A 25,792-nucleotide genomic window follows, 5' to 3' on the forward strand; every position below is an offset into this window, starting at 1 on the left:
CTTCATAAAGGTCCTGAGTTCGATTTCTGGCAACCACATGGTGGCTCACAACCATCTCACAACCTGGGGCCCTCTTCTGGTGTGGAGGTATATGTGCAAGCAGAACACTGAATAATCAAGAATATAAGAAAAAAGAGACAAATACTGTTTTATAAAAATAACTTCAACAGACAACTTTTGAACATGTAACACCAAGTCCACAGAGAATTTTTACAAATTCTATGTGTGATTATGCCAAACTAAAAAACTCACTGGAAAAAGAAACAAGAGCTTGCCATCCAAGATAATGAAGGAACTCATACACCTTAACAGCAGCAAAACCACCAACAGGAGCCTTATATTTAAGGCTGGAAGACACACCTTCAAAGTCCACCTTGGTCCTGGCAAAAAAACGGCGTTGAGAAGGGGGCTTGAGCCCTTTCACTTACAGGTCCTCAGGGAGAACGAGCCCTGGAATGTGTCTGCATCAAAGACTGGAAAGACCTGGCTCGTTATACCCCCCCCTTCCACGGGTACCTGTGACCCTGCCAGAGAAGGGAAGCTTTTCCAAAGAAGGGGAGGCCACTCAATTCACTGATCACCAGTCACATCAGGGTCGCTTAATCTGCCGGCTTGCCCCAGAAAACAGAAACAAGCCTGGACGTGTCAGAAATATGGGGCAATAACGCCAGGCGGAGGTGTGTACAACGAACGCGCAGAGAAAACCAAACTCCAGCAGCTGGGGCCTGGAACCACCGAGTGGGCGTGGCCTCTCGGTGGGCACCGGAAGCGAGGGCTCATTACGTATTTCCGGTGCGCGGGCGCCGCTGAGGCTAGCTGGGAAGCTCACTAGGAAGCCCTTCCGTGGGAGGCGGGTTTGGTAGACCTGCTGCGGGCTGGGGTTCCCTCCCGGGCTGCGGTGTTCACGCTAAGTTTCAGGCCGTGGGCCCAGCGGCTGCGCAGGATGCGGCTGGGCTCCGGGGCCTTCGCTGCCAGCTGCGTGGCGGTCGAGGTGATCGGGGTCGCGATATTTATTCGGGGATTCTTCCCAGCTCCTGTTCGTTCCTCTGTCAGACCAGAGCACGGTGCAGAGACCCCAGCGCCCGAGCCCGTAGCAGGTATAGACCCCGCTTTCATTGTGCCCCCGTGTTTCTGTATGGTAAAGCTTCGAGGCGTTCGCAGCCTCCAGCCCCGTGTCGACCTTCCTCTGGTAATCAGAGTAAACCCGGAGTAACCCTGGCTTCGCCTCTGCTCTACAGTGATCCATAATACCTTTTACTCCCAATTTAGGGTCCCCGTTTTGAGACCAATAGGACACGACAGGTAGTATTTCTTCAAACCTCTCCAGTTTCCTACAGCTCACCTCCAGTACACGTCCCCGAATCTTGGCGGTTAAGCTGTACTATCCTCAGCTATACAGAAATAAACGCCCGATAAAGACTCTGCTGCTGGGGAACAGGTTCACATAATCACAACCACCAGTCATGTAAGCAGTTTGTAAACCCACCAGCTCACTGCCTGCACGGCTGTTTTAGTCCAGGCTCAGGGGGAACACAGGTCCCAACTGTAGGTCTCTTATGTAGAGGCTTCCTTGTCCTGGCCTCCTCACCATGCTAAGAGCAGGTCACTACACATTACTGAGATACCTACTCACTGTGAGCTTACCGTCCAGCCTCGCCAGGAGCTGTTCTTCTTGGTAGTCTGCCATCTGTGGGCTATTTACAGCCCTTGAAGGAAGCTTCACAGTTGTCTAGTCTCAGAAACTCAACTCAACACTGGCTATAAAAGAAGGGGGGGGGGCTTCTTTCATGTTGAAATAGATATGATATAATGCTAGAAGAACAAGCCAAAGAATTTTTTTGCTGGGTTCCCCAACCCCCACCCCCTCATCCCCTGCCACCCAGGCAGGGTTTCTCTGTGTAGCCTTGGCTGTCCTGGACTCGCTTTGTAGACCAGGCTGACCTCGAACTCACAGTAACCCGCCTGCCTCAGCCTCCCAAGTGCTGGGATTGAAGGTGTGGGCCACTGCGCCCAGCCCCCAAGCTAAAAAATCTTGAAGGCAACTGAGTACCAAATAAAGTTTTAATTTTAACTTCTCTTTTTCCAAACACTTTTAGGAGCCAGTTCGAACCGGACCGAACTGCCACCGCCTCTCTTCAGTAAGGTGGTCATTGTGGTGATAGACGCCTTAAGAGACGACTTTGTGTTTGGATCTAAAGGCGTGAAGTACATGCCCTACACAACTTACCTGGTAGAAAAAGGAGCCTCTCATAGTTTTGTGGCCGAGGCGAAGCCACCCACAGTTACTATGCCTCGAATCAAGGTAAAGTTAACTTGGTGTTTTATGAACCATGGTTTGGCTCTTTAGAAAGTTTAAAGAGAGAACCTACCTGGAGACCCAATCTTAATAGCATGGAAAGTGCTTTAGTGTTGTCAGTGATGCTGAAGGAATCCCATAATAAGATGGAACCATCCTTTCACCCCTTGTGAGGTAGCCAGAGTTCACATTTCATAGAAAGGGAGAAGCTTCTGGAGCCAGATTGTCCAAGAGATCTCCACTCCCCCCCCCCTTTGGTAGACGACTACTGCCTTCCTTGGCAGCCTTGTTTTTACTGAGTAACTGCCAGGTGTGTACATTTGTGGGGAGGCAGCACTGCTGTCATGAAGCTTTCGTCTATGGATACGCACAGCCATAGAGAAATACGCATTTGTGTACACATGCTGTATTTTGGTGAGTGCCTGATGGGAAAGAGCAGCATGGAATTCTGAGTTTGGAGGGATAGAAATATAGTTGAGAGTATGGAGTCAGGAAAGCCTGTCTGAGGAAACTACCCTCAGAAAGATACTGTTAGGGTGAGTAGGAGAGTGTTGGCAGAAAGGACCAGAAGTGTTTGAAAATCTGTGGCTGTACTGTATTTAAAAAAATATTTTAAAGAAACATTTATGTGTATGAGTGTTTTGCCTGTATGAATTTATGTGCACCACAGAAGGCGGAAGAGGGCGTTGTGTCCCCTGGGACTGGAGTTACCAGTGGTTGTGAGCTGTCATGTGAATGCTGAGAACTGAATCTGTGTTGTCTGAGAGAACGTCAAGTGCTCTTAACTACTGAGCCATCTCTCAAGCCCCTAGATTTTTTTCTTTTTAATTCTTATTTTTAAACCAGTCTCCCAAAGGGTCCAGTGTAGTCAGGGGTCAGCAGATGGCTGGCGGAAGCCTGGCTTGAGCGGATCACACATTGAAGCCTCTAGCAGGCTCACATGTGCTGGGACACTGACTGCTTAGGTAGTTTTCAAGCTTGCCCTGACTCCGGCTGTGTAGCCAGGAGCTCCTCCTCGGCCAGAAGAACCAGCAACTTTGGCCATGAGTCCGGGGGGGCCGGGATTCCCAGAAATACACGGATACCTTAAGATTTGTCCATGATGGCTCCTTTCCCGGAGCCCCTTTCAAGTTGGCTTTTTGCTTGTTATAGCCAACTGTAATGAGCCACTGTCAGACCAGGCAGAGAAGGAAGGCAACAGAAAGAACCAGAAGTGCAGTGTTTCTTCGAGTATGACTGTACAGCTTATTGCATAATTTTCGTGACTATTAAAGTTCCAAAATAATTGCTTTTGATAGTTTTTGTTGGTTTTCCATTGGTCTTGGGGGTGGGGTGGGGGCATTTGCTGAGCTGCTCACTCGGCCGTTCTGGAAGTCTGGTTGATTTATACTGACATATTTGGCTCGTTATGAAGTTCAGCATTACAGCATTTGCCCAGCATATGCATAGCACTGAGCTCAAGGCCTAGAACCTTAACAATGAAGTTTGCGATTCTTTGCCACTGAAGAATTCTTATCAGAATTTTTTAGGCATTAAAAAAGATTGCTGTTTCTTTTCACCACAGACCCATGGATGTTGGTTTTTTAGGTGGTAGTAGAACTCCAAATCATGAATATCCATTACTATTACTGTGGCCTGATAGGGAGGGTCTGTGGCAAAAGTGGGGGAGAACACCGACTCCAATCTACAGCAGAAGATAGGGTACTTCACCCTCATCATCGGTTACACGGCGCCACACTGTGCGTGGGTCTGATGTCCCACTAACATCACTTAGAGAGCTGTACACAAGCAGGAGTTCCTCTTTTTTTTTTTTTTTTTTTTTTTTAAACTTAGAGACAGATATTAGATTTGCTGGATTTTTAGGGTTTGTTTGTTAGAGTTAATGAGTTTGCTTGTCACAAAGAGCAGGTTAAATCTTTTTTAACATACACCTGCAGGCCAGAAGAGGGCACCAGATCTCACTATAGATGGTTGTGAGCCATCATGTGGTTGCTGGGAATTGAACTCAGGACCTTTGGAAAAACAGTCAGTGCTCTTAACCTCTGAGCCATCTCTCCAGCCAGAGCAGGTTAAATCTTACGTGAAACCCTGACAAAGGGTCTGAATATATAGGTTCATGTTTTCTCCCCGCCCCCAGCCCCCAGACAGGGTTTCTCTGTGTAGCCCTGGCTGTGCTGGACTCAATTTGTAGACGAGGCTGGCCTCGAACTCACAGATCCTCCTGCCTCTTCCTCCCTGAGTGCTGGCATTACAGGCGTGCACCACCAGGCCTGGCTCTGGGTTTATGTTTTCAGTGTGTATATAATACATTAGTATTAACTTTGTTATTAATCCATAGCTTCTGTGACTGGCACTGTGTCTAACTATTATCATCTTCTCCTTCACTTTCTTACCAAGGTGAGGATTGCCTAAACCATGTTCATTAAATAATCAAGTCTTCAATATTGAGTTTGATATTTTTGTCCAAAATCTGTTTCCTATCTTCTCCTCCATACCGGCCCCACTTGCTGTCCTCGTGTTGGCTCAGTCTCCACACAGGGCCTGATGTAGGTCTGCACCCACCTGTTTGACCCTCAAGTGATCTTTCTTCCATGCTGTGTTTTAGATCTGTGATCTAAGCCTTGAATGTTTCTTCCTACAGGCATTGATGACAGGAAGTCTCCCTGGCTTTGTTGATGTCATCAGGAACCTCAATTCTCCTGTGCTCCTAGAAGACAATGTGATAAGACAGGCAAAAGCTGCTGGGAAAAGAATAATCTTTTATGGAGATGAAACATGGGTTAAATTATTCCCAAAGCATTTTGTGGAATATGATGGGACAACGTCATTCTTTGTGTCAGATTATATAGAGGTGTGTCTCTCCCTCTCTGTCTCTCTTACTCAGTACAAGGTCTCATGTGGCCTGGGTAAGGTTTGAACTTGATATGGAGCAGAGGTCATTCTTGAACTCTTAGACTCAGGCCTCCACCTCAGGAGTGCTGGGATTACAGTTATGTGCTGCCACTACCGTGCCCCGTTTCAGAAGTCATTTCTTTTTTCCTTGACAGGGTTTCTCTGTGTAGCCTTGGCTGTCCTCGATTTGATGTGTAGACCAGGCTGGCCTTGAACTCACAGAGATCCGCCTGCCTCTGCCTCCCTGAGTGCTGGGATTAAAGCTGTGTACTACCATGTCCAGCTCCTCAAGGTCAATTTTTTAAAAAGGAGAAGCATTATATCTTAGAGTCTAATACTACTATTTTCCACCTAGAGATGATACTATTTCCTGTGTAGTATTTCGTAATATGTGGTATTTCGTAGTATGGCAAAGTTAATAAAAATCGTTCATTCATGTAGTCAGTAGTAAGTGGTGCGGAAGCCAGGTGCGGTGGTGACGCCTTTAATCCCAGCACTCGGGAGGCAGATGCAGGCGGATTGCTGTGAGTTCGAGCCCAGCCTGGTCTACAAAGCAACTCCAGGACAGCCAGGGCTACACAGAGACCCTGTCTCAAAAACAAAACAAAAAACCAAACAGCAGTGAGAGTATGAACCAAAATTCAAATTATTTGGACAGACATTGAAGACACAAGATCAGGACGAGTGCCACAGCAGAGGGGCTCCATCACTGAGTGAGTGAATAGAGCCCTGCTGTGAAGGCTTGCAGCGAGCGTTACCTTAGCGCACTAGAGTAAGAGTCTCAGCTTAGTTTGGGATTTGGGCCAGTCTTTGAGTGCGTGTAGTTTCACTGATACCTTTTCTAGAGTGATAAACCTTTTCCACATTCACCAGGGCAGGCACAGTGTGGGTTTTCAGTAGTGACAAGTTTTCACGCTATGTATGACAGGTAGAGACACTTTGCTTTGTGGTATGTGTTTTAGTGGGAGGGGAGTGGGCTTCACTGAAGACTCCAGGCTAAGCAGGCTACTGGCCTTTTCAAGGTCTGTTTACCTGCTCACATCTCCATGATATTTGTTTCAGAAATGGGAGAGATTATAAATGTCCTTCCAAGAATAACCTTATGTGGGGCTGTTGTTACTTATCCCTGCTGCACTGTGCTGTCTTGCTTGGCTGCCCTTCACCCTTTTTTATCCCATGGCTTCTTGGGGGCTTGTTTAGCTTGCTTATTTACTCTACTTTAGTTAAGACGAACAATGATCCCATAGGGTGGGGGTAAATGCCAGAACAGCCTTTGATCATTTAAATTATCTATATAGTATGTTTGTTCACAAACTAGAGAATTAAAAAGAATAGGTGTAAGAGCTTAATCTAATTCTAAGATTAATTTTTTAATGACTTCAAGGCTTTCGCTTTATTTTGCTTTTTGTTTTTTCAATTTCCATGAGTTACCTACGATGAGCTCCTGAGGATTAAGGAGAAGTAGGATGCCCTGTTTACATGTGGTTCCTCCCTCCCTGTCGTCCCTTTGAAGGTGGATAATAATGTCACAAGACATTTGGATAAAGTATTAAAAAGAGGAGACTGGGATGTGTTAATCCTTCACTATCTAGGACTGGACCACATTGGCCACATTTCTGGGCCCAACAGCCCCCTGATTGGTCATAAGCTCAGCGAAATGGACAGTATCCTGATGAAAATTCACACTTCACTGCTGTCGAAGGTAAGACTTGGCTGTGGTTCGTTGCATGGTGATCAGATTTCCTGCTGACTGAGAGGGCGCTGTGCCCATTGTCTACCAGCCAGTCGGTCTTCTGCCACAGGGACCTGCTGGGTGGCTGTCCCAAGGATGCTGCTATTTGTACAGTTACCTTCTGCCCGGGAAAGAAGCATGAGAAGTACAGTAAACACCATAAATGTATCAAAGGAAAACACGGGCAGGAGGGGCCAGCGCCCCTGTACTCAGGAGAGGCTGTCATTTAAATGGTGTATTCAGGACAGTCTTGGAAGAATGTCCCATGTGAACAGAGACTTGAAGGGAGGGAGGGACAGATACATGTAACTGTGTGGGGCGGGTAAGAGAGAGAAGCATGGAAGGTCAGGAGCTGCCCAGGACCCCTGGGACAGATCAAACCAAATGGCTGGAGCTCTGGGCACAGAGGCCATGACCTGCCTAGGGCCTCTCTGGGTACCCTGTGCTTTGCCTTTAAACAGTCCTGTAGAATAAATGCTTTAGTTTTTTTCTTGACGGGAAACTGAGGCAGTTTGGAAATGACAGATGCCCTGCTGTCAGAGGTCGTAAGCACACCCCTTGTGTGTGTAGAGCTCTGCACTGTTCTTCCCTGTAACATGATTTGACTTTACCCTTTTATGACTCAGCTCACTGGGAGAGATTTAATGCTTTAAGGGTCTACATTTGGTTCCTTGGCAAGACCGTATATGTTCTTGTGAGACAACTATAGCTGACAGGCTCTCCTTTGCCTTACAGGAGAGAGAGATTCTCCTACCCAGTTTGCTGGTGCTCTGTGGTGACCATGGAATGTCTGAGACAGGGAGCCACGGGGCCTCCTCCACAGAGGAAGTAAGCACACCTCTGATCTTAATCAGCTCTGCATTTGAGAGGAAACCTGGTGAGAATTAGGAATGATTAACATTTAAAACTGTGGTGTAGGATAAGTAATCCCAAACAATGTGAAAGAAAAATTAAAGGGGTGATGGCCAGTCAGGATTTATAGTTTATATTCTTTGCCCTGATTCTCAAAATATAAATACTTCTTTTGGTAAGAATTCTGTTGCAGAAATATTACTAGGTAGGTAGGTATGGAACTACTCAAAATTTGCCTTAGGCTGGTGAGATGGCTCAGTGGGTAGCGCCACTTACAGACAAGCTTCACTACTTGAATTCCATCTCTGGGACTCTCGGTGGAAGGAGAGAAGTCACTCTCATGTGTTGTCCTCTGACCTGGCATGCATGTGCTTTTTCATGTACACATATGTACACAGCCTTGGCTGGCCTGGAACTCACTTCAGAGGTCAGGCTGGCCTGGAACTTGCAGAGACCCTCCTCCTCTACCTCATGAGTGTGAGATTAAAGGCGTGTGTGTTCTGAAGTATACAAAGACAACCTGGTCAGTCTATTTAATGTTACCTATGTCTATATAATTTGAAGGCTGACTACTTGGTGTTGGAGAGCAGGTTAGGGGGCCATCCCCGGAGAGGACTGTGTGTCCTCTGAGCGTTCCTTCATTTCCGTAGTTCTTTGTCTGCGGAGGCGGTGAGGTCTACCCCTTTTATGTTGCATGTCTGTTGGTATTGGACTTCTTCTGGTCTTGTTTACGCAGCCATATTGTTGAGGTTTCATGGGTGAAGGTTCTGTGTCATTTCTAGGAGACACAGTATTGTAGCAGGTTTCCTGATCCTCTGGCTCTTAAAGTCTTTCCACCTCCTCTATGGAGACGTTTCCTGAGCCTTATGGCTGGACATCCCATGGTCACTTGTTCTCTGCATTTTGACCAGTTACAGTTTCCTGAAATGGTCTGCGTCCATGAGAAAGGGACGTTTCTTAGATGAGCGGTGAGAGCTACACCTCTCTGTGGGATAAGGGTAAATTCTGAGGATGCAGTTAGGATGCACCTCTCTGTGGGATAAGGGTAAATTCTGAGGATGCAGTTAGGATGCACCTCTCTGTGGGATAAGGGTAAATTCTGAGGATGCAGTTAGGATACACCTCTCTGTGGGATAAGGGTAAGTACTGAGGATACAGTTAGGATGCACCTCTCTGTGGGATAAGGGTAAATACTGAGGATGCAGTTAGGATGCACCTCTCTGTGGGATAAGGGTAAATACTGAGGATGCAGTTAGGATGCACCTCTCTGTGGGATAAGGGTAAATACTGAGGATGCAGTTAGGATGCACCTCTCTGTGGGATAAGGGTAAGTACTGAGGATGCAGTTAGGATGCACCTCTCTGTGGGATAAGGGTAAATACTGAGGATGCAGTTAGGATACACCTCTCTGTGGGATAAGGGTAAGTACTGAGGATGCAGTTAGGATACACCTCTCTGTGGGATAAGGGTAAGTACTGTGGATGCAGTTAGGATGCACCTCTCTGTGGGATAAGGGTAAATTCTGAGGATGCAGTTAGGATGCACCTCTCTGTGGGATAAGGGTAAATTCTGAAGATGCAGTTAGGATGCACCTCTCTGTGGGATAAGGGTAAGTACTGAGGATGCAGTTAGGATGCACCTCTCTGTGGGATAAGGGTAAATTCTGAGGATGCAGTTAGGATACACCTCTCTGTGGGATAAGGGTAAGTACTGAGGATGCAGTTAGGATGCACCTCTCTGTGGGATAAGGGTAAATTCTGAGGATGCAGTTAGGATACACCTCTCTGTGGGATAAGGGTGAATTCTGAGGATGCAGTTAGGATGCACCTCTCTGTGGATAAGGGTAAATTCTGAGGATGCAGTTAGGATACACCTCTCTGTGGGATAAGGGTAAATACTGAGGATGCAGTTAGGATGCACCTCTCTGTGGGATAAGGGTAAATTCTGAGGATGCAGTTAGGATACACCTCTCTGTGGGATAAGGGTAAATTCTGAGGATGCAGTTAGGATGCACCTCTCTGTGGGATAAGGGTAAATACTGAGGATGCAGTTAGGATACACCTCTCTGTGGGATAAGGGTGAATTCTGAGGATGCAGTTAGGATGCACCTCTCTGTGGGATAAGGGTAAATACTGAGGATGCAGTTAGGATACACCTCTCTGTGGGATAAGGGTAAATTCTGAAGATGCAGTTAGGATACACCTCTCTGTGGGATAAGGGTAAATTCTGAGGATGCAGTTAGGATACGCCTCTCTGTGGGATAAGGGTAAATTCTGAGGATGCAGTTAGGATGCACCTCTCTGTGGGATAAGGGTAAATTCTGAGGATGCAGTTAGGATACACCTCTCTGTGGGATAAGGGTAAGTACTGAGGATGCAGTTAGGATGCACCTCTCTGTGGGATAAGGGTAAATTCTGAGGATGCAGTTAGGATACACCTCTCTGTGGGATAAGGGTAAATTCTGAGGATGCAGTTAGGATACACCTCTCTGTGGGATAAGGGTAAATTCTGAGGATGCAGTTAGGATACACCTCTCTGTGGGATAAGGGTAAATACTGAGGATGCAGTTAGGATGCACCTCTCTGTGGATAAGGGTAAATTCTGAGGATGCAGTTAGGATACACCTCTCTGTGGGATAAGGGTAAATACTGAGGATGCAGTTAGGATGCACCTCTCTGTGGGATAAGGGTAAATTCTGAGGATGCAGTTAGGATACACCTCTCTGTGGATAAGGGTAAATACTGAGGATGCAGTTAGGATACACCTCTCTGTGGGATAAGGGTAAATTCTGAGGATGCAGTTAGGATGCACCTCTCTGTGGGATAAGGGTAAATACTGAGGATGCAGTTAGGATACACCTCTCTGTGGGATAAGGATAAATACTGAGGATGCAGTTAGGATACACCTCTCTGTGGGATAAGGGTAAATTCTGAAGATGCAGTTAGGATGCACCTCTCTGTGGGATAAGGGTAAATTCTGAGGATGCAGTTAGGATGCACCTCTCTGTGGGATAAGGGTAAATTCTGAAGATGCAGTTAGGATGCACCTCTCTGTGGGATAAGGGTAAGTACTGAGGATGCAGTTAGGATGCACCTCTCTGTGGGATAAGGGTAAATTCTGAGGATGCAGTTAGGATACACCTCTCTGTGGGATAAGGGTAAGTACTGAGGATGCAGTTAGGATGCACCTCTCTGTGGGATAAGGGTAAATTCTGAGGATGCAGTTAGGATACACCTCTCTGTGGGATAAGGGTGAATTCTGAGGATGCAGTTAGGATGCACCTCTCTGTGGATAAGGGTAAATTCTGAGGATGCAGTTAGGATACACCTCTCTGTGGGATAAGGGTAAATACTGAGGATGCAGTTAGGATGCACCTCTCTGTGGGATAAGGGTAAATTCTGAGGATGCAGTTAGGATACACCTCTCTGTGGGATAAGGGTAAATTCTGAGGATGCAGTTAGGATGCACCTCTCTGTGGGATAAGGGTAAATTCTGAGGATGCAGTTAGGATGCACCTCTCTGTGGGATAAGGGTAAATTCTGAGGATGCAGTTAGGATACACCTCTCTGTGGGATAAGGGTAAGTACTGAGGATACAGTTAGGATGCACCTCTCTGTGGGATAAGGGTAAATACTGAGGATGCAGTTAGGATGCACCTCTCTGTGGGATAAGGGTAAATACTGAGGATGCAGTTAGGATGCACCTCTCTGTGGGATAAGGGTAAATACTGAGGATGCAGTTAGGATGCACCTCTCTGTGGGATAAGGGTAAGTACTGAGGATGCAGTTAGGATGCACCTCTCTGTGGGATAAGGGTAAATACTGAGGATGCAGTTAGGATACACCTCTCTGTGGGATAAGGGTAAGTACTGAGGATGCAGTTAGGATACACCTCTCTGTGGGATAAGGGTAAGTACTGTGGATGCAGTTAGGATGCACCTCTCTGTGGGATAAGGGTAAATTCTGAGGATGCAGTTAGGATGCACCTCTCTGTGGGATAAGGGTAAATTCTGAAGATGCAGTTAGGATGCACCTCTCTGTGGGATAAGGGTAAGTACTGAGGATGCAGTTAGGATGCACCTCTCTGTGGGATAAGGGTAAATTCTGAGGATGCAGTTAGGATACACCTCTCTGTGGGATAAGGGTAAGTACTGAGGATGCAGTTAGGATGCACCTCTCTGTGGGATAAGGGTAAATTCTGAGGATGCAGTTAGGATACACCTCTCTGTGGGATAAGGGTGAATTCTGAGGATGCAGTTAGGATGCACCTCTCTGTGGATAAGGGTAAATTCTGAGGATGCAGTTAGGATACACCTCTCTGTGGGATAAGGGTAAATACTGAGGATGCAGTTAGGATGCACCTCTCTGTGGGATAAGGGTAAATTCTGAGGATGCAGTTAGGATACACCTCTCTGTGGGATAAGGGTAAATTCTGAGGATGCAGTTAGGATGCACCTCTCTGTGGGATAAGGGTAAATACTGAGGATGCAGTTAGGATACACCTCTCTGTGGGATAAGGGTGAATTCTGAGGATGCAGTTAGGATGCACCTCTCTGTGGGATAAGGGTAAATACTGAGGATGCAGTTAGGATACACCTCTCTGTGGGATAAGGGTAAATTCTGAAGATGCAGTTAGGATACACCTCTCTGTGGGATAAGGGTAAATTCTGAGGATGCAGTTAGGATACGCCTCTCTGTGGGATAAGGGTAAATTCTGAGGATGCAGTTAGGATGCACCTCTCTGTGGGATAAGGGTAAATTCTGAGGATGCAGTTAGGATACACCTCTCTGTGGGATAAGGGTAAGTACTGAGGATGCAGTTAGGATGCACCTCTCTGTGGGATAAGGGTAAATTCTGAGGATGCAGTTAGGATACACCACTCTGTGGGATAAGGGTAAATTCTGAGGATGCAGTTAGGATACACCTCTCTGTGGGATAAGGGTAAATTCTGAGGATGCAGTTAGGATACACCTCTCTGTGGGATAAGGGTAAATACTGAGGATGCAGTTAGGATGCACCTCTCTGTGGATAAGGGTAAATTCTGAGGATGCAGTTAGGATACACCTCTCTGTGGGATAAGGGTAAATACTGAGGATGCAGTTAGGATGCACCTCTCTGTGGGATAAGGGTAAATTCTGAGGATGCAGTTAGGATACACCTCTCTGTGGATAAGGGTAAATACTGAGGATGCAGTTAGGATACACCTCTCTGTGGGATAAGGGTAAATTCTGAGGATGCAGTTAGGATGCACCTCTCTGTGGGATAAGGGTAAATACTGAGGATGCAGTTAGGATACACCTCTCTGTGGGATAAGGATAAATACTGAGGATGCAGTTAGGATACACCTCTCTGTGGGATAAGGGTAAATTCTGAAGATGCAGTTAGGATGCACCTCTCTGTGGGATAAGGGTAAATTCTGAGGATGCAGTTAGGATGCACCTCTCTGTGGGATAAGGGTAAATTCTGAAGATGCAGTTAGGATGCACCTCTCTGTGGGATAAGGGTAAGTACTGAGGATGCAGTTAGGATGCACCTCTCTGTGGGATAAGGGTAAATTCTGAGGATGCAGTTAGGATACACCTCTCTGTGGGATAAGGGTAAGTACTGAGGATGCAGTTAGGATGCACCTCTCTGTGGGATAAGGGTAAATTCTGAGGATGCAGTTAGGATACACCTCTCTGTGGGATAAGGGTGAATTCTGAGGATGCAGTTAGGATGCACCTCTCTGTGGATAAGGGTAAATTCTGAGGATGCAGTTAGGATACACCTCTCTGTGGGATAAGGGTAAATACTGAGGATGCAGTTAGGATGCACCTCTCTGTGGGATAAGGGTAAATTCTGAGGATGCAGTTAGGATACACCTCTCTGTGGGATAAGGGTAAATTCTGAGGATGCAGTTAGGATGCACCTCTCTGTGGGATAAGGGTAAATACTGAGGATGCAGTTAGGATACACCTCTCTGTGGGATAAGGGTGAATTCTGAGGATGCAGTTAGGATGCACCTCTCTGTGGGATAAGGGTAAATACTGAGGATGCAGTTAGGATACACCTCTCTGTGGGATAAGGGTAAATTCTGAAGATGCAGTTAGGATACACCTCTCTGTGGGATAAGGGTAAATTCTGAGGATGCAGTTAGGATACGCCTCTCTGTGGGATAAGGGTAAATTCTGAGGATGCAGTTAGGATGCACCTCTCTGTGGGATAAGGGTAAATTCTGAGGATGCAGTTAGGATGCACCTCTCTGTGGGATAAGGGTAAATACTGAGGATGCAGTTAGGATACACCTCTCTGTGGGATAAGGGTAAGTACTGAGGATACAGTTAGGATGCACCTCTCTGTGGGATAAGGGTAAATACTGAGGATGCAGTTAGGATGCACCTCTCTGTGGGATAAGGGTAAATACTGAGGATGCAGTTAGGATGCACCTCTCTGTGGGATAAGGGTAAATACTGAGGATGCAGTTAGGATGCACCTCTCTGTGGGATAAGGGTAAGTACTGAGGATGCAGTTAGGATGCACCTCTCTGTGGGATAAGGGTAAATACTGAGGATGCAGTTAGGATACACCTCTCTGTGGGATAAGGGTAAGTACTGAGGATGCAGTTAGGATACACCTCTCTGTGGGATAAGGGTAAGTACTGTGGATGCAGTTAGGATGCACCTCTCTGTGGGATAAGGGTAAATTCTGAGGATGCAGTTAGGATGCACCTCTCTGTGGGATAAGGGTAAATTCTGAAGATGCAGTTAGGATGCACCTCTCTGTGGGATAAGGGTAAGTACTGAGGATGCAGTTAGGATGCACCTCTCTGTGGGATAAGGGTAAATTCTGAGGATGCAGTTAGGATACACCTCTCTGTGGGATAAGGGTAAATTCTGAGGATGCAGTTAGGATACACCTCTCTGTGGGATAAGGGTGAATTCTGAGGATGCAGTTAGGATGCACCTCTCTGTGGATAAGGGTAAATTCTGAGGATGCAGTTAGGATACACCTCTCTGTGGGATAAGGGTAAATACTGAGGATGCAGTTAGGATGCACCTCTCTGTGGGATAAGGGTAAATTCTGAGGATGCAGTTAGGATACACCTCTCTGTGGGATAAGGGTAAATTCTGAGGATGCAGTTAGGATGCACCTCTCTGTGGGATAAGGGTAAATACTGAGGATGCAGTTAGGATACACCTCTCTGTGGGATAAGGGTGAATTCTGAGGATGCAGTTAGGATGCACCTCTCTGTGGGATAAGGGTAAATACTGAGGATGCAGTTAGGATACACCTCTCTGTGGGATAAGGGTAAATTCTGAAGATGCAGTTAGGATACACCTCTCTGTGGGATAAGGGTAAATTCTGAGGATGCAGTTAGGATACGCCTCTCTGTGGGATAAGGGTAAATTCTGAGGATGCAGTTAGGATGCGCCTCTCTGTGGGATAAGGGTAAATTCTGAGGATGCAGTTAGGATGCACCTCTCTGTGGGATAAGGGTAAATTCTGAGGATGCAGTTAGGATACACCTCTCTGTGGGATAAGGGTAAGTACTGAGGATACAGTTAGGATGCACCTCTCTGTGGGATAAGGGTAAATACTGAGGATGCAGTTAGGATGCACCTCTCTGTGGGATAAGGGTAAATACTGAGGATGCAGTTAGGATGCACCTCTCTGTGGGATAAGGGTAAATACTGAGGATGCAGTTAGGATGCACCTCTCTGTGGGATAAGGGTAAGTACTGAGGATGCAGTTAGGATGCACCTCTCTGTGGGATAAGGGTAAATACTGAGGATGCAGTTAGGATACACCTCTCTGTGGGATAAGGGTAAGTACTGAGGATGCAGTTAGGATACACCTCTCTGTGGGATAAGGGTAAGTACTGTGGATGCAGTTAGGATGCACCTCTCTGTGGGATAAGGGTAAATTCTGAGGATGCAGTTAGGATGCACCTCTCTGTGGGATAAGGGTAAATTCTGAAGATGCAGTTAGGATGCACCTCTCTGTGGGATAAGGGTATGTACTGAGGATGCAGTTAGGATGCACCTCTCTGTGGGATAAGGGTAAATTCTGAGGATGCAGTTAGGATACACCTCTCTGTGGGATAAGGGTAAGTACTGAGGATGCAGTTAGGATGCACCTCTCTGTGGGATAAGGGTAAATTCTGAGGATGCAGTTAGGATACACCTCTCTGTGGGATAAGGGTGAATTCTGAGGATGCAGTTAGGATGCACCTCTCTGTGGATAAGGGTAAATTCTGAGGATGCAGTTAGGATACACCTCTCTGTGGGATAAGGGTAAATACTGAGGATGCAGTTAGGATGCACCTCTCTGTGGGATAAGGGTAAATTCTGAGGATGCAGTTAGGATACACCTCTCTGTGGGATAAGGGTAAATTCTGAGGATGCAGTTAGGATGCACCTCTCTGTGGGATAAGGGTAAATACTGAGGATGCAGTTAGGATACACCTCTCTGTGGGATAAGGGTGAATTCTGAGGATGCAGTTAGGATGCACCTCTCTGTGGGATAAGGGTAAATACTGAGGATGCAGTTAGGATACACCTCTCTGTGGGATAAGGGTAAATTCTGAAGATGCAGTTAGGATACACCTCTCTGTGGGATAAGGGTAAATTCTGAGGATGCAGTTAGGATACGCCTCTCTGTGGGATAAGGGTAAATTCTGAGGATGCAGTTAGGATGCACCTCTCTGTGGGATAAGGGTAAATTCTGAGGATGCAGTTAGGATACACCTCTCTGTGGGATAAGGGTAAGTACTGAGGATGCAGTTAGGATGCACCTCTCTGTGGGATAAGGGTAAATTCTGAGGATGCAGTTAGGATACACCACTCTGTGGGATAAGGGTAAATTCTGAGGATGCAGTTAGGATACACCTCTCTGTGGGATAAGGGTAAATTCTGAGGATGCAGTTAGGATACACCTCTCTGTGGGATAAGGGTAAATACTGAGGATGCAGTTAGGATGCACCTCTCTGTGGATAAGGGTAAATTCTGAGGATGCAGTTAGGATACACCTCTCTGTGGGATAAGGGTAAATACTGAGGATGCAGTTAGGATGCACCTCTCTGTGGGATAAGGGTAAATTCTGAGGATGCAGTTAGGATACACCTCTCTGTGGATAAGGGTAAATACTGAGGATGCAGTTAGGATACACCTCTCTGTGGGATAAGGGTAAATTCTGAGGATGCAGTTAGGATGCACCTCTCTGTGGGATAAGGGTAAATACTGAGGATGCAGTTAGGATACACCTCTCTGTGGGATAAGGATAAATACTGAGGATGCAGTTAGGATACACCTCTCTGTGGGATAAGGGTAAATTCTGAAGATGCAGTTAGGATGCACCTCTCTGTGGGATAAGGGTAAATTCTGAGGATGCAGTTAGGATGCACCTCTCTGTGGGATAAGGGTAAATTCTGAAGATGCAGTTAGGATGCACCTCTCTGTGGGATAAGGGTAAGTACTGAGGATGCAGTTAGGATGCACCTCTCTGTGGGATAAGGGTAAATTCTGAGGATGCAGTTAGGATACACCTCTCTGTGGGATAAGGGTAAGTACTGAGGATGCAGTTAGGATGCACCTCTCTGTGGGATAAGGGTAAATTCTGAGGATGCAGTTAGGATACACCTCTCTGTGGGATAAGGGTGAATTCTGAGGATGCAGTTAGGATGCACCTCTCTGTGGATAAGGGTAAATTCTGAGGATGCAGTTAGGATACACCTCTCTGTGGGATAAGGGTAAATACTGAGGATGCAGTTAGGATGCACCTCTCTGTGGGATAAGGGTAAATTCTGAGGATGCAGTTAGGATACACCTCTCTGTGGGATAAGGGTAAATTCTGAGGATGCAGTTAGGATGCACCTCTCTGTGGGATAAGGGTAAATACTGAGGATGCAGTTAGGATACACCTCTCTGTGGGATAAGGGTGAATTCTGAGGATGCAGTTAGGATGCACCTCTCTGTGGGATAAGGGTAAATACTGAGGATGCAGTTAGGATACACCTCTCTGTGGGATAAGGGTAAATTCTGAAGATGCAGTTAGGATACACCTCTCTGTGGGATAAGGGTAAATTCTGAGGATGCAGTTAGGATACGCCTCTCTGTGGGATAAGGGTAAATTCTGAGGATGCAGTTAGGATGCACCTCTCTGTGGGATAAGGGTAAATTCTGAGGATGCAGTTAGGATGCACCTCTCTGTGGGATAAGGGTAAATACTGAGGATGCAGTTAGGATACACCTCTCTGTGGGATAAGGGTAAGTACTGAGGATACAGTTAGGATGCACCTCTCTGTGGGATAAGGGTAAATACTGAGGATGCAGTTAGGATGCACCTCTCTGTGGGATAAGGGTAAATACTGAGGATGCAGTTAGGATGCACCTCTCTGTGGGATAAGGGTAAATACTGAGGATGCAGTTAGGATGCACCTCTCTGTGGGATAAGGGTAAGTACTGAGGATGCAGTTAGGATGCACCTCTCTGTGGGATAAGGGTAAATACTGAGGATGCAGTTAGGATACACCTCTCTGTGGGATAAGGGTAAGTACTGAGGATGCAGTTAGGATACACCTCTCTGTGGGATAAGGGTAAGTACTGTGGATGCAGTTAGGATGCACCTCTCTGTGGGATAAGGGTAAATTCTGAGGATGCAGTTAGGATGCACCTCTCTGTGGGATAAGGGTAAATTCTGAAGATGCAGTTAGGATGCACCTCTCTGTGGGATAAGGGTAAGTACTGAGGATGCAGTTAGGATGCACCTCTCTGTGGGATAAGGGTAAATTCTGAGGATGCAGTTAGGATACACCTCTCTGTGGGATAAGGGTAAATTCTGAGGATGCAGTTAGGATACACCTCTCTGTGGGATAAGGGTGAATTCTGAGGATGCAGTTAGGATGCACCTCTCTGTGGATAAGGGTAAATTCTGAGGATGCAGTTAGGATACACCTCTCTGTGGGATAAGGGTAAATACTGAGGATGCAGTTAGGATGCACCTCTCTGTGGGATAAGGGTAAATTCTGAGGATGCAGTTAGGATACACCTCTCTGTGGGATAAGGGTAAATTCTGAGGATGCAGTTAGGATGCACCTCTCTGTGGGATAAGGGTAAATACTGAGGATGCAGTTAGGATACACCTCTCTGTGGGATAAGGGTGAATTCTGAGGATGCAGTTAGGATGCACCTCTCTGTGGGATAAGGGTAAATACTGAGGATGCAGTTAGGATACACCTCTCTGTGGGATAAGGGTAAATTCTGAAGATGCAGTTAGGATACACCTCTCTGTGGGATAAGGGTAAATTCTGAGGATGCAGTTAGGATACGCCTCTCTGTGGGATAAGGGTAAATTCTGAGGATGCAGTTAGGATGCGCCTCTCTGTGGGATAAGGGTAAATTCTGAGGATGCAGTTAGGATGCACCTCTCTGTGGGATAAGGGTAAATTCTGAGGATGCAGTTAGGATACACCTCTCTGTGGGATAAGGGTAAGTACTGAGGATACAGTTAGGATGCACCTCTCTGTGGGATAAGGGTAAATACTGAGGATGCAGTTAGGATGCACCTCTCTGTGGGATAAGGGTAAATACTGAGGATGCAGTTAGGATGCACCTCTCTGTGGGATAAGGGTAAATACTGAGGATGCAGTTAGGATGCACCTCTCTGTGGGATAAGGGTAAGTACTGAGGATGCAGTTAGGATGCACCTCTCTGTGGGATAAGGGTAAATACTGAGGATGCAGTTAGGATACACCTCTCTGTGGGATAAGGGTAAGTACTGAGGATGCAGTTAGGATACACCTCTCTGTGGGATAAGGGTAAGTACTGTGGATGCAGTTAGGATGCACCTCTCTGTGGGATAAGGGTAAATTCTGAGGATGCAGTTAGGATGCACCTCTCTGTGGGATAAGGGTAAATTCTGAAGATGCAGTTAGGATGCACCTCTCTGTGGGATAAGGGTATGTACTGAGGATGCAGTTAGGATGCACCTCTCTGTGGGATAAGGGTAAATTCTGAGGATGCAGTTAGGATACACCTCTCTGTGGGATAAGGGTAAGTACTGAGGATGCAGTTAGGATGCACCTCTCTGTGGGATAAGGGTAAATTCTGAGGATGCAGTTAGGATACACCTCTCTGTGGGATAAGGGTGAATTCTGAGGATGCAGTTAGGATGCACCTCTCTGTGGATAAGGGTAAATTCTGAGGATGCAGTTAGGATACACCTCTCTGTGGGATAAGGGTAAATACTGAGGATGCAGTTAGGATGCACCTCTCTGTGGGATAAGGGTAAATTCTGAGGATGCAGTTAGGATACACCTCTCTGTGGGATAAGGGTAAATTCTGAGGATGCAGTTAGGATGCACCTCTCTGTGGGATAAGGGTAAATACTGAGGATGCAGTTAGGATACACCTCTCTGTGGGATAAGGGTGAATTCTGAGGATGCAGTTAGGATGCACCTCTCTGTGGGATAAGGGTAAATACTGAGGATGCAGTTAGGATACACCTCTCTGTGGGATAAGGGTAAATTCTGAAGATGCAGTTAGGATACACCTCTCTGTGGGATAAGGGTAAATTCTGAGGATGCAGTTAGGATACGCCTCTCTGTGGGATAAGGGTAAATTCTGAGGATGCAGTTAGGATGCACCTCTCTGTGGGATAAGGGTAAATTCTGAGGATGCAGTTAGGATACACCTCTCTGTGGGATAAGGGTAAGTACTGAGGATGCAGTTAGGATGCACCTCTCTGTGGGATAAGGGTAAATTCTGAGGATGCAGTTAGGATACACCTCTCTGTGGGATAAGGGTAAATTCTGAGGATGCAGTTAGGATACACCTCTCTGTGGGATAAGGGTAAATTCTGAGGATGCAGTTAGGATACACCTCTCTGTGGGATAAGGGTAAATACTGAGGATGCAGTTAGGATGCACCTCTCTGTGGATAAGGGTAAATTCTGAGGATGCAGTTAGGATACACCTCTCTGTGGGATAAGGGTAAATACTGAGGATGCAGTTAGGATGCACCTCTCTGTGGGATAAGGGTAAATTCTGAGGATGCAGTTAGGATACACCTCTCTGTGGATAAGGGTAAATACTGAGGATGCAGTTAGGATACACCTCTCTGTGGGATAAGGGTAAATTCTGAGGATGCAGTTAGGATGCACCTCTCTGTGGGATAAGGGTAAATACTGAGGATGCAGTTAGGATACACCTCTCTGTGGGATAAGGATAAATACTGAGGATGCAGTTAGGATACACCTCTCTGTGGGATAAGGGTAAATTCTGAAGATGCAGTTAGGATGCACCTCTCTGTGGGATAAGGGTAAATTCTGAGGATGCAGTTAGGATGCACCTCTCTGTGGGATAAGGGTAAATTCTGAAGATGCAGTTAGGATGCACCTCTCTGTGGGATAAGGGTAAGTACTGAGGATGCAGTTAGGATGCACCTCTCTGTGGGATAAGGGTAAATTCTGAGGATGCAGTTAGGATACACCTCTCTGTGGGATAAGGGTAAGTACTGAGGATGCAGTTAGGATGCACCTCTCTGTGGGATAAGGGTAAATTCTGAGGATGCAGTTAGGATACACCTCTCTGTGGGATAAGGGTGAATTCTGAGGATGCAGTTAGGATGCACCTCTCTGTGGATAAGGGTAAATTCTGAGGATGCAGTTAGGATACACCTCTCTGTGGGATAAGGGTAAATACTGAGGATGCAGTTAGGATGCACCTCTCTGTGGGATAAGGGTAAATTCTGAGGATGCAGTTAGGATACACCTCTCTGTGGGATAAGGGTAAATTCTGAGGATGCAGTTAGGATGCACCTCTCTGTGGGATAAGGGTAAATACTGAGGATGCAGTTAGGATACACCTCTCTGTGGGATAAGGGTGAATTCTGAGGATGCAGTTAGGATGCACCTCTCTGTGGGATAAGGGTAAATACTGAGGATGCAGTTAGGATACACCTCTCTGTGGGATAAGGGTAAATTCTGAAGATGCAGTTAGGATACACCTCTCTGTGGGATAAGGGTAAATTCTGAGGATGCAGTTAGGATACGCCTCTCTGTGGGATAAGGGTAAATTCTGAGGATGCAGTTAGGATGCACCTCTCTGTGGGATAAGGGTAAATTCTGAGGATGCAGTTAGGATACACCTCTCTGTGGGATAAGGGTAAGTACTGAGGATGCAGTTAGGATGCACCTCTCTGTGGGATAAGGGTAAATTCTGAGGATGCAGTTAGGATACACCTCTCTGTGGGATAAGGGTAAATTCTGAGGATGCAGTTAGGATGCACCTCTCTGTGGGATAAGGGTAAATACTGAGGATGCAGTTAGGATACACCTCTCTGTGGGATAAGGGTAAATACTGAGGATGCAGTTAGGATGCACCTCTCTGTGGATAAGGGTAAATTCTGAGGATGCAGTTAGGATACACCTCTCTGTGGGATAAGGGTAAATACTGAGGATGCAGTTAGGATGCACCTCTCTGTGGGATAAGGGTAAATTCTGAGGATGCAGTTAGGATACACCTCTCTGTGGATAAGGGTAAATACTGAGGATGCAGTTAGGATACACCTCTCTGTGGGATAAGGGTAAATTCTGAGGATGCAGTTAGGATGCACCTCTCTGTGGGATAAGGGTAAATACTGAGGATGCAGTTAGGATACACCTCTCTGTGGGATAAGGGTAAGTACTGAGGATACAGTTAGGATGCACCTCTCTGTGGGATAAGGGTAAATACTGAGGATGCAGTTAGGATGCACCTCTCTGTGGGATAAGGGTAAATACTGAGGATGCAGTTAGGATGCACCTCTCTGTGGGATAAGGGTAAATACTGAGGATGCAGTTAGGATGCACCTCTCTGTGGGATAAGGGTAAGTACTGAGGATGCAGTTAGGATGCACCTCTCTGTGGGATAAGGGTAAATACTGAGGATGCAGTTAGGATACACCTCTCTGTGGGATAAGGGTAAGTACTGAGGATGCAGTTAGGATACACCTCTCTGTGGGATAAGGGTAAGTACTGTGGATGCAGTTAGGATGCACCTCTCTGTGGGATAAGGGTAAATTCTGAGGATGCAGTTAGGATGCACCTCTCTGTGGGATAAGGGTAAATTCTGAAGATGCAGTTAGGATGCACCTCTCTGTGGGATAAGGGTAAGTACTGAGGATGCAGTTAGGATGCACCTCTCTGTGGGATAAGGGTAAATTCTGAGGATGCAGTTAGGATACACCTCTCTGTGGGATAAGGGTAAATTCTGAGGATGCAGTTAGGATACACCTCTCTGTGGGATAAGGGTGAATTCTGAGGATGCAGTTAGGATGCACCTCTCTGTGGATAAGGGTAAATTCTGAGGATGCAGTTAGGATACACCTCTCTGTGGGATAAGGGTAAATACTGAGGATGCAGTTAGGATGCACCTCTCTGTGGGATAAGGGTAAATTCTGAGGATGCAGTTAGGATACACCTCTCTGTGGGATAAGGGTAAATTCTGAGGATGCAGTTAGGATGCACCTCTCTGTGGGATAAGGGTAAATACTGAGGATGCAGTTAGGATACACCTCTCTGTGGGATAAGGGTGAATTCTGAGGATGCAGTTAGGATGCACCTCTCTGTGGGATAAGGGTAAATACTGAGGATGCAGTTAGGATACACCTCTCTGTGGGATAAGGGTAAATTCTGAAGATGCAGTTAGGATACACCTCTCTGTGGGATAAGGGTAAATTCTGAGGATGCAGTTAGGATACGCCTCTCTGTGGGATAAGGGTAAATTCTGAGGATGCAGTTAGGATGCCCCTCTCTGTGGGATAAGGGTAAATTCTGAGGATGCAGTTAGGATACACCTCTCTGTGGGATAAGGGTAAGTACTGAGGATGCAGTTAGGATGCACCTCTCTGTGGGATAAGGGTAAATTCTGAGGATGCAGTTAGGATACACCTCTCTGTGGGATAAGGGTAAATTCTGAGGATGCAGTTAGGATACACCTCTCTGTGGGATAAGGGTAAATTCTGAGGATGCAGTTAGGATACACCTCTCTGTGGGATAAGGGTAAATACTGAGGATGCAGTTAGGATGCACCTCTCTGTGGATAAGGGTAAATTGTGAGGATGCAGTTAGGATACACCTCTCTGTGGGATAAGGGTAAATACTGAGGATGCAGTTAGGATGCACCTCTCTGTGGGATAAGGGTAAATTCTGAGGATGCAGTTAGGATACACCTCTCTGTGGATAAGGGTAAATACTGAGGATGCAGTTAGGATACACCTCTCTGTGGGATAAGGGTAAATTCTGAGGATGCAGTTAGGATGCACCTCTCTGTGGGATAAGGGTAAATACTGAGGATGCAGTTAGGATACACCTCTCTGTGGGATAAGGATAAATACTGAGGATGCAGTTAGGATACACCTCTCTGTGGGATAAGGGTAAATTCTGAAGATGCAGTTAGGATGCACCTCTCTGTGGGATAAGGGTAAATTCTGAGGATGCAGTTAGGATGCACCTCTCTGTGGGATAAGGGTAAATTCTGAAGATGCAGTTAGGATGCACCTCTCTGTGGGATAAGGGTAAGTACTGAGGATGCAGTTAGGATGCACCTCTCTGTGGGATAAGGGTAAATTCTGAGGATGCAGTTAGGATACACCTCTCTGTGGGATAAGGGTAAGTACTGAGGATGCAGTTAGGATGCACCTCTCTGTGGGATAAGGGTAAATTCTGAGGATGCAGTTAGGATACACCTCTCTGTGGGATAAGGGTGAATTCTGAGGATGCAGTTAGGATGCACCTCTCTGTGGATAAGGGTAAATTCTGAGGATGCAGTTAGGATACACCTCTCTGTGGGATAAGGGTAAATTCTGAGGATGCAGTTAGGATGCACCTCTCTGTGGGATAAGGGTAAATTCTGAGGATGCAGTTAGGATACACCTCTCTGTGGGATAAGGGTAAATTCTGAGGATGCAGTTAGGATGCACCTCTCTGTGGGATAAGGGTAAATACTGAGGATGCAGTTAGGATGCACCTCTCTGTGGGATAAGGGTGAATTCTGAGGATGCAGTTAGGATACACCTCTCTGTGGGATAAGGGTAAATACTGAGGATGCAGTTAGGATGCACCTCTCTGTGGATAAGGGTAAATTCTGAGGATGCAGTTAGGATACACCTCTCTGTGGGATAAGGGTAAATTCTGAGGATGCAGTTAGGATACACCTCTCTGTGGGATAAGGGTAAATACTGAGGATGCAGTTAGGATGCACCTCTCTGTGGGATAAGGGTGAATTCTGAGGATGCAGTTAGGATACACCTCTCTGTGGGATAAGGGTAAATTCTGAGGATGCAGTTAGGATGCACCTCTCTGTGGGATAAGGGTAAATACTGAGGATGCAGTTAGGATGCACCTCTCTGTGGGATAAGGGTGAATTCTGAGGATGCAGTTAGGATACACCTCTCTGTGGGATAAGGGTAAATACTGAGGATGCAGTTAGGATGCACCTCTCTGTGGATAAGGGTAAATTCTGAGGATGCAGTTAGGATACACCTCTCTGTGGGATAAGGGTAAATTCTGAGGATGCAGTTAGGATACACCTCTCTGTGGGATAAGGGTAAATACTGAGGATGCAGTTAGGATGCACCTCTCTGTGGATAAGGGTAAATTCTGAGGATGCAGTTAGGATACACCTCTCTGTGGGATAAGGGTAAATACTGAGGATGCAGTTAGGATGCACCTCTCTGTGGGATAAGGGTAAATTCTGAGGATGCAGTTAGGATACACCTCTCTGTGGATAAGGGTAAATACTGAGGATGCAGTTAGGATACACCTCTCTGTGGGATAAGGGTAAATTCTGAGGATGCAGTTAGGATGCACCTCTCTGTGGGATAAGGGTAAATACTGAGGATGCAGTTAGGATACACCTCTCTGTGGGATAAGGATAAATACTGAGGATGCAGTTAGGATACACCTCTCTGTGGGATAAGGGTAAATTCTGAAGATGCAGTTAGGATACACCTCTCTGTGGGATAAGGGTAAATTCTGAGGATGCAGTTAGGATACGCCTCTCT

The 25,792-nt window shown here is 46.3% G+C and overlaps 1 protein-coding gene across 9 annotated transcripts in view; it reads left to right on the top strand.

Annotated features, from left to right (window-relative positions):
• Window positions 1–802: 802 nt before the first annotated feature.
• PIGG (phosphatidylinositol glycan anchor biosynthesis class G (EMM blood group)) overlaps window positions 803–25,792 on the top strand; it is a 62,835-nt gene continuing 37,845 nt past the window's right edge. For all 9 annotated transcript variants that reach the window (XR_014774868.1, XR_014774869.1, XR_014774870.1 and 6 more), the window contains exons 1-5: window positions 803–1,097; window positions 2,097–2,302; window positions 4,938–5,147; window positions 6,702–6,890; window positions 7,656–7,797. Coding sequence is in view for 4 of the 9 variants with exons in the window: in XM_084758757.1 (XP_084614883.1) it covers window positions 944–1,097; window positions 2,097–2,302; window positions 4,938–5,147; window positions 6,702–6,890; window positions 7,656–7,797 (901 nt within the window). In the remaining 5 variants the exon portion in view is untranslated. The remainder of the gene's footprint in view (window positions 1,098–2,096; window positions 2,303–4,937; window positions 5,148–6,701; window positions 6,891–7,655; window positions 7,798–25,792) is intronic.

The sequence above is a fragment of the Acomys minous genome (assembly GCF_964271855.1).
Source record: "Acomys minous genome assembly, chromosome: 15".
Classification (NCBI taxonomy): domain Eukaryota; kingdom Metazoa; phylum Chordata; class Mammalia; order Rodentia; family Muridae; genus Acomys; species Acomys minous.